General features: G+C 35.8%; 1 protein-coding gene and 1 pseudogene across 1 annotated transcript; both read left to right on the forward strand.

The window, feature by feature from the left end:
• The first annotated feature begins 714 nt into the window (after positions 1–714).
• On the forward strand, positions 715–2,861 carry LOC110877385 (annotated as a pseudogene).
• Positions 2,862–4,029: 1,168 nt separating this feature from the next.
• On the forward strand, positions 4,030–5,424 carry LOC110877386 (aldo-keto reductase family 4 member C11). Its single transcript, XM_022125523.2, has 3 exons — positions 4,030–4,084; positions 4,411–4,656; positions 5,207–5,424. Exons 1-3 carry the CDS (start codon positions 4,064–4,066, stop codon positions 5,291–5,293), a joined length of 354 nt encoding a protein of 117 aa, XP_021981215.1. The 5' UTR covers positions 4,030–4,063; the 3' UTR covers positions 5,294–5,424.
• The last annotated feature ends 1,323 nt before the right edge of the window (positions 5,425–6,747 follow it).

Here is a 6,747-nt window from a genome sequence, read left to right on the forward strand (position 1 = left end):
AAAAAAAAAAACCTAACCCCCCCCCCCAACCACCCCCACCAAGCTAAATGTTAAAAAAAAACCTAAAAAAAACCTAACCCCCCCCCCCAAAAAAAAAAAAAAAAAAAAAAAAACCTAAACCCCCCTCCCCCACCCCTCAAAAACCTAAACACCCCCCCCCCAAGCTAAAATACTAAAAACTAAACCCCCAAAAAACCTAAAAAAATCTAAAAAACAAATCTAAAAAAATCAAAAAAAAAAATCTAAAATTTTTTATGCTCAAATCGCTACTTTTAGTGGCAAAAAAAAAATTTTTTTTTGCTTCGAAAAGTAGCAATTTTTATATAAAAAATATTAAAAAAAAAATTGTGTGATTTTTAGCTATTTTTAGGCATTTTTGGTGTGTTCACATTGGTTCTCGCGGTTCTCGCAATAAGAGGTGGTTCTCGCATGATCTTCTCCCTATATATATATATATATATATATATATATATCTATATCTATACTACTTTAATAAGGATATGTGAAGGACAAGATGGTAATTGAACAAGGTGTTGAAAAAACACTTAATGCACAATGTACAACTGTTAAGGCACAAGAAAACACAAAACCATTTACCCTTTACAAGGTTATACATCTGCCGTCCATTTTCTTTCATGTCTTCACACGGATCATGATCTAACGGATGATGTTGTTTTCACACGGATCCACCTTTCCCCTTCCTTATCTCTCATCTCTCTCACAACTCACATCTCACCCGTCTCTCTCTCTCTGTGGCGATTCCCCCCAGATCTGGATCTAGGGTTTCTCTACTATCTCTCTCGCGATCCAAGCTATTCTTTTTGGTTGTTATTTGATGAATTTATGATGAAGGTGTGTTTAGGAGAGCAAATTCTTGAAGTTTTTAGGGCAATGGCGATTTAAGCCGATTGGATCATGTGGTACCGATGCTGATATGCATTGTACCGTCTCTCATTCAATCTGCAAACTCGAGGTCAACTGGTAACTCTGAATCAACTATCTATTTCTTTACTCTTTGATGTTTAATTATTGTTTCTTTACCGATTACATCTAAAGTTCAGACAATTACAATTTTTTTTTTATATATAATCAACTATCAACTATCTTTTTTTATATATATAATCAAAGGATTAAAAATGAGGCCCTAAACACTAAAATCTCTACATGATTTGCGTACAGGGCTGGGAATTTGGTTGGATCAAGTACCGGAGCAGAAGTAATCAGTGGCGTGTCCTCTTCGAGACCAGTTAAATTGGCAGATCTTCAAAGAATTCTAAGCAATATTGGACCCTCAGGTATGTCATAAAGTTGTTAATGTAACTCTTTTTGTTTTGTTTTTTTTTTTTTTGCTTATCATTCTGAACGGATATCTTTACTTGAATGATGTTCAGGGGAGGCAGCAGATCCCGATGGAGGTAGTGTTGATTAAAGTTCTTACGTAATTGTTATATAATTACTTTTGCATGTGGAAATGAAATTTAAACATCTATAATTTGTTACAATTGATTAATGTTTACCTTCTCAATGATCTGCCTTAATTCTGATTTAGTTATTGTGAAATTTTGTTTATAGGTTTAGGATTGGGTGATATCCTGAAGCCTGAACTTCTATTGCCATTGATGGAGACATTGTCACTCGAGAATGTAGCATCTCATTTACCTGATGTAACACAATCTTGACCCGTTTACATATAACTGGGCCGTGTTACATCTCAAATGGGTCAAGTAAAAATTTTCTTTTAGAAAGAACAGGAATGAGTCAAATGGGTTGGAACTCGGCTCAGTAAAATATTCTTTTCAACCATAATTAATGCATCAACTATTTATAGAAAATGAAAAGAAGTGTTTGCGGGTCAACCTGACCCGTCCATTCTAACTTGTAATAAAACTTGTCAGGTTACTGCAGGGTGAATGGACACGAGTGTCCAATTAATGGAGTTGCTGCAAAGTCCTCCTTTTCGTAAACAAGTTGACTCTTTTACCTATGTGAGCATCCACACGTCATCTCCTTGCTGCTTTTTTTCTGCAATTTTTTTACAATTGGTATTTTAAGTTGTTTGTGAACTGTGATCTCTGCGGGTCTGAAGACTGGTCAAATAGATCTGACTCAGTTTGGAGTTGACCCAAGTAAATGTAAGCACTACAATTTACATTCCGTTGTTCATAATTATAAAAAAAAACATGGTTTCCGTAATATCTTGTATAACAAACGATTTAGTTGTTTTATGTAATGAATAATAAACTTCAACGATTTCTCTTTTAGTGGTTTTTTGCATCTATTTTACCTTTTTAGGTGTTGAGGTATTTTTTTTTTGGGTTTTATTGCTAACTGTGTTATAAAATATGAATGGTTTATGTTTACAGACAAATTCATGGGCCTATATTTTCTTGAGGCTCTTAAAGATTCTGTTGCAAAAACATCGGATATTGATGATCCAATGCAAGATGTTGGTGATTCAAGATCTCAGACTTGTAATCAAACTGATGGAATGGATGAAGGTCAATAACAAAATTTGATTCAGCAGTTTGTTTTGTTCTCAGTGAGAGACATAACATTACAGATTTGTGGATACTGCAAGTGTTCCTTTATTACTTTTACAGCTAAAGATGGGATGGTGGATGGCAACGTGCTGCGATGGCTGCAATGGTGGATGGCAGCGGTGCTCCGAGCAGCCTCATAGTCGATCCATCTCTTAAAAGGAATTTTGTAATGTTTTTTTTTCTATCATTATTATTTAGTTCTATTATAACGGTTCTTAGAAAATAGGGGTGTATTAGATTTTTGTTGTTTTTTGTTGTAGAGGTAACAATTTATGGTGTTTAGTTGATGTTATCATCAGAAATTTGGGATTAATGTTTCAATTTATTGTTTTGTTAGGATAGATAATCAACTTTAGACTAGGGGTAATTTGGGATTAATGTTTCAATTTATTTTTTTGTTAGGCCAGATAATCAACTTTAGACTAGGGGTGTATCAGATTTGTTAATGGTTTCTCACACGGGTCGAAATTAATGGATTGAATATGATTACAGAAACTTATATAATTAATTAATGATGTATGTTAACAGTTGGGAACAGTGTGTTTTTGCCGTAGAAAACATATTGATACTTGAAATCAAATGGATTTGATGCATGCAGCATAGTTCTTTACAGTATTATACAACTTCCAGTTATATTTTCTTACAAATCATGGTTCTTATGCATATGTAGATGGGACATCGACATATCGATTGTGCCCAAGTGTATGGCAACAAGGAGGTACACAGTTTCTTGCTTCTGTACACCATAATACGTGTTTTTCGCTTTCTAATTAAGCAAATTGTTGATAAGACAAATTGTTAAATATGTAAAATTCAAATTTGATGTCTTTCAGATTGGGTTAGTTTTGAAGAAGCTCTTTCAAGAAAATGTCGTCAGACGTGAAGATTTGTGGATTACCTCTAAGCTCTGGTTCGTCAAATTCCTTGATATATATATATATATATATATATATATATATATATATATATATATATATATATATTATATCCATATGCGCCTGGTAATATTTAGTTATTAATTTGATATAATCCGCCAGCTGTCAACCAGGTGGAATATTTTGGGATCAAATAGTCATTTTTGGATATTTAGGCGTTTCGGATCATTAACGGGCCAGGTAGGGTCGACACGTTTCGGTTCACTAACGGGCCAGGCTGGGTCAAGAGTTTCAGGTCTATAACGGCCCGGGTCAGTTCGAGACATTTCAGGTCGATGACGGGCCGAGGCGATATGTTATGGGTGCAGGTAAGGAAGTATGGGAGGAAAGGGACGTACAGCCGATCAATGTCCGCCAGGCTCTGCGCCAAACGAGCCCCACGATGCATAGTCTTGCAGGGAACAAGCAGTACAGCCGATAGTGACGTGTGACCAATCACGTGTGCCAATTCACCTTTCCTCAATCTCCACTAAATCTCTAAACTTTCTTTAAACAAATTTTCCTTTTTAGTGTTGGTGTCCTTAAAAAAACTATCAAATATGCCCCTTATGCAGATGATTGGGTCCCTAAACTCGTGTGAACAACAAGATGCAAGCATCAGCCAAACCGGTAAGTCGTAAGCATGCTAGGAATTATCTTCTTTTGCTTTTTTGATAGTGGTGGTCGAATAGGCGGTTTGAGTAATGGGTCAAAAGGGTTAGGCCAACCCATAATCACTCTTTCTTATTAATTTCTTCGATTTTTAAAGTTATAAATGTGCAAAGTACGAGTTAACTAAAATCTTATTACTACATAAGGGTTTAAAAGTCCACTTATGTTATTCCATATTATTGACCACATGCAACTTTCATATGTGACTAATTTAAACGAGGACTACTTGCATGATTTGTAACATTAACAAGTAATCAAAGGATATTATTTCCATATTTTTGTAGGGATATTCACCACTTGGTTCTCCGGGGACGTCGTTCATCAAAAGCGATGTACTAAAAAGCCCAGTTCTAGCTTTAGTGGCTGAAAAACTGGAAAAAACGCCTGCTCAGGTTGCGCTCCGTTTACAAATGGGTCATAGCATACTTCCCAAGAGTACAAGCCAATCTCAAATCAAAGAAAATTTTGATGTCTTTGATTGGTCAATTCCTGATGACTTGTTCACTAAACTCTCTTATGAGATTGAGCAGGTATGCTTGCTTGCTTGCTTTCTTTTATCATATATGTGGCAGAATGGGTGGGTCAACCAAGTTAGATAACAAGTCAAAACGGTCAGGCTCGGTTGAACAACCAACATTTTGTTTGTCTTGTATAATGTATTATTAACAGGGCAAGTTTCAATCTGTTTTGAAATGGGCTTATATGTTAATAAGCTTAAAAAATAATTAGCATGTATAGATTTTTGGGTGGGGGTGGGTGTTTAGATTTTTGGTAATGATGTAGTGGGTTTAGTTTTAGGTCATTGGACACTTGTCACTCTATAAATCCTTCTTACACTTCTTACAATTAGAAGCCTTTGTAGAATAACTTGACCCATAAAACTATTATCCCAATAATGATCAAACTTCTTTTTGGAATTAAAACATATTAGAAGGTTGAGTTTATAAAAATTTAGATGTTTGATTTACTACAATCAAGGTAAAGCCCGGATCGACGTGTTTTCACACATAAACGGGTTGAAGTTGACACCGCAAATCCAGTTGTGTACATAAAGTGTTGAATTTTGTATATTTTTTGCAGGCTAGGCTGCTGAGAGGTACTTCTTTTATGGATGAGACTCATGGATCCTACAAGACCCTTGAGGAACTCTGGGATGGTGAAATATGACATATAGGGTTGTTTATTTTATAATTAATAATATGTTAAGAACGGGTAGAATGCTTTAATTGTCTAGAATGGTTATGGATTTCATTTGGGATTTATTTTTAAATAATATTGCATTGATAACACTTAATCTATACTATATTTAAATTGTCTAGAATGGTTGTGGATTTCGTTTGGGATTTCGCTTGACTCCTGGCCCAATACCGTTTGAAATGCTATGGGACAAGTTCTTTCAAGTAAGCTTCATCCGTTTTAGTTTCCTCGAGGTGGAAATATGGGCGGGTTGGGACTGAGAGGTGTTCTTCGGGTTTTTTTTAATCGGGTTTCGGGTTCTTTGGGTTTTTTGTCAAGAAACTCGGGTTTGGTGATGAGCATTTTAATGGCATCTACAAAGATAGAAGCATGAACCGAATAAGTACATTGTTGGATGTTCTTAATCACCCAACAAACCTCTAAAATTTACAAGCTTTAGAGTGTAGCGTTGTAATATGTTGCCTTCACCGCAGATGTCAGTGTTTTCTTTTTTTAAATGTTATTTACATAGTAACACCCCCCCCCCCCCCGTGTCGAAAACGTCAACATTCGCCACTACCGAAGGCCTCATTGTAACTAATGATACAATTCATCATTCAAAACCGTTGATTTACCCACATCTTTAAAACCCCTCATCACATAGCTAGAATCACACAATTTTCTATGTTTTCTCATGAAGCCGGTAACCGGCCGTCACACAATAACCACCAAAACGCTATCATGAAACCACAAATTGCCGCACACCGCTGATTCTCCGCCGCTGAAGAAGGCCGCAACCGACCCTCACGTTATGCTACAATGCCATCATCGTCGAATCAGTAAAATCGGAAACTGCATCCCCGTACATAGCCCTAAACTCACCAACCTAAAAGATATGTTTCCCGCCGCATCGCGCGGGTAAACGACTAGTATATATATATATATATATATATTGTATTTAATAAATAACGAAGCCTCTTATAAATAGTGGCTTCACTTTTTTTTCTCCTTTTTCTTTTTTGTCTTTTATGATTTTATCTTATAGTGGTTTTTTATTTGTCTTTTATTCTTTTTTCCTTGTAGTGAGTTTTTGTGAGTTTACGTCAGTTTTGGTATAAGTTTGCGTTTGTTTTTGCCTATGTTTTATAGATCACGTGATAGTATAAATTAGCGTTTTTCTTTTACGATTTTTCTTTTGTTATACTTATTAAAAGACATCGCTTAGACCACCCGTAGTCATGCCCATTTGGGCGTTTTGTGTGCCGGAAAACGCCCAAACACGCTGGGATCCACCCCCTGGGCGTGTTTGGTTGCAAATCTTGTTTTGGCGTTGTTTTAATCACGCTGTGCGGGGCTTGTTTTGGCCAATCAGACCGTTTGCAAATATTATAATGAAATATTATAAGTTTTTAATTTAAAAACATTAATAATTGTGTAATGATTGT

The sequence above is a fragment of the Helianthus annuus genome, chromosome 2 (genome assembly GCF_002127325.2).
Source record: "Helianthus annuus cultivar XRQ/B chromosome 2, HanXRQr2.0-SUNRISE, whole genome shotgun sequence".
In the NCBI taxonomy this organism is placed as follows: domain Eukaryota; kingdom Viridiplantae; phylum Streptophyta; class Magnoliopsida; order Asterales; family Asteraceae; genus Helianthus; species Helianthus annuus.

What these genes read in the sequence shown, in the direction of transcription:
- LOC110877386 (XM_022125523.2), top strand. Translation starts at nt 4,064, where the DNA reads ATGCAAGCATCAGCCAAACCG. An exon ending in TGCAAGCATCAGCCAAACCG is followed by an intron (nt 4,085 to 4,410) that starts GTAAGTCGTAAG and finishes ATATTTTTGTAG; the next exon opens with GGATATTCACCACTTGGTTC. An exon ending in TCTCTTATGAGATTGAGCAG is followed by an intron (nt 4,657 to 5,206) that starts GTATGCTTGCTT and finishes TATTTTTTGCAG; the next exon opens with GCTAGGCTGCTGAGAGGTAC.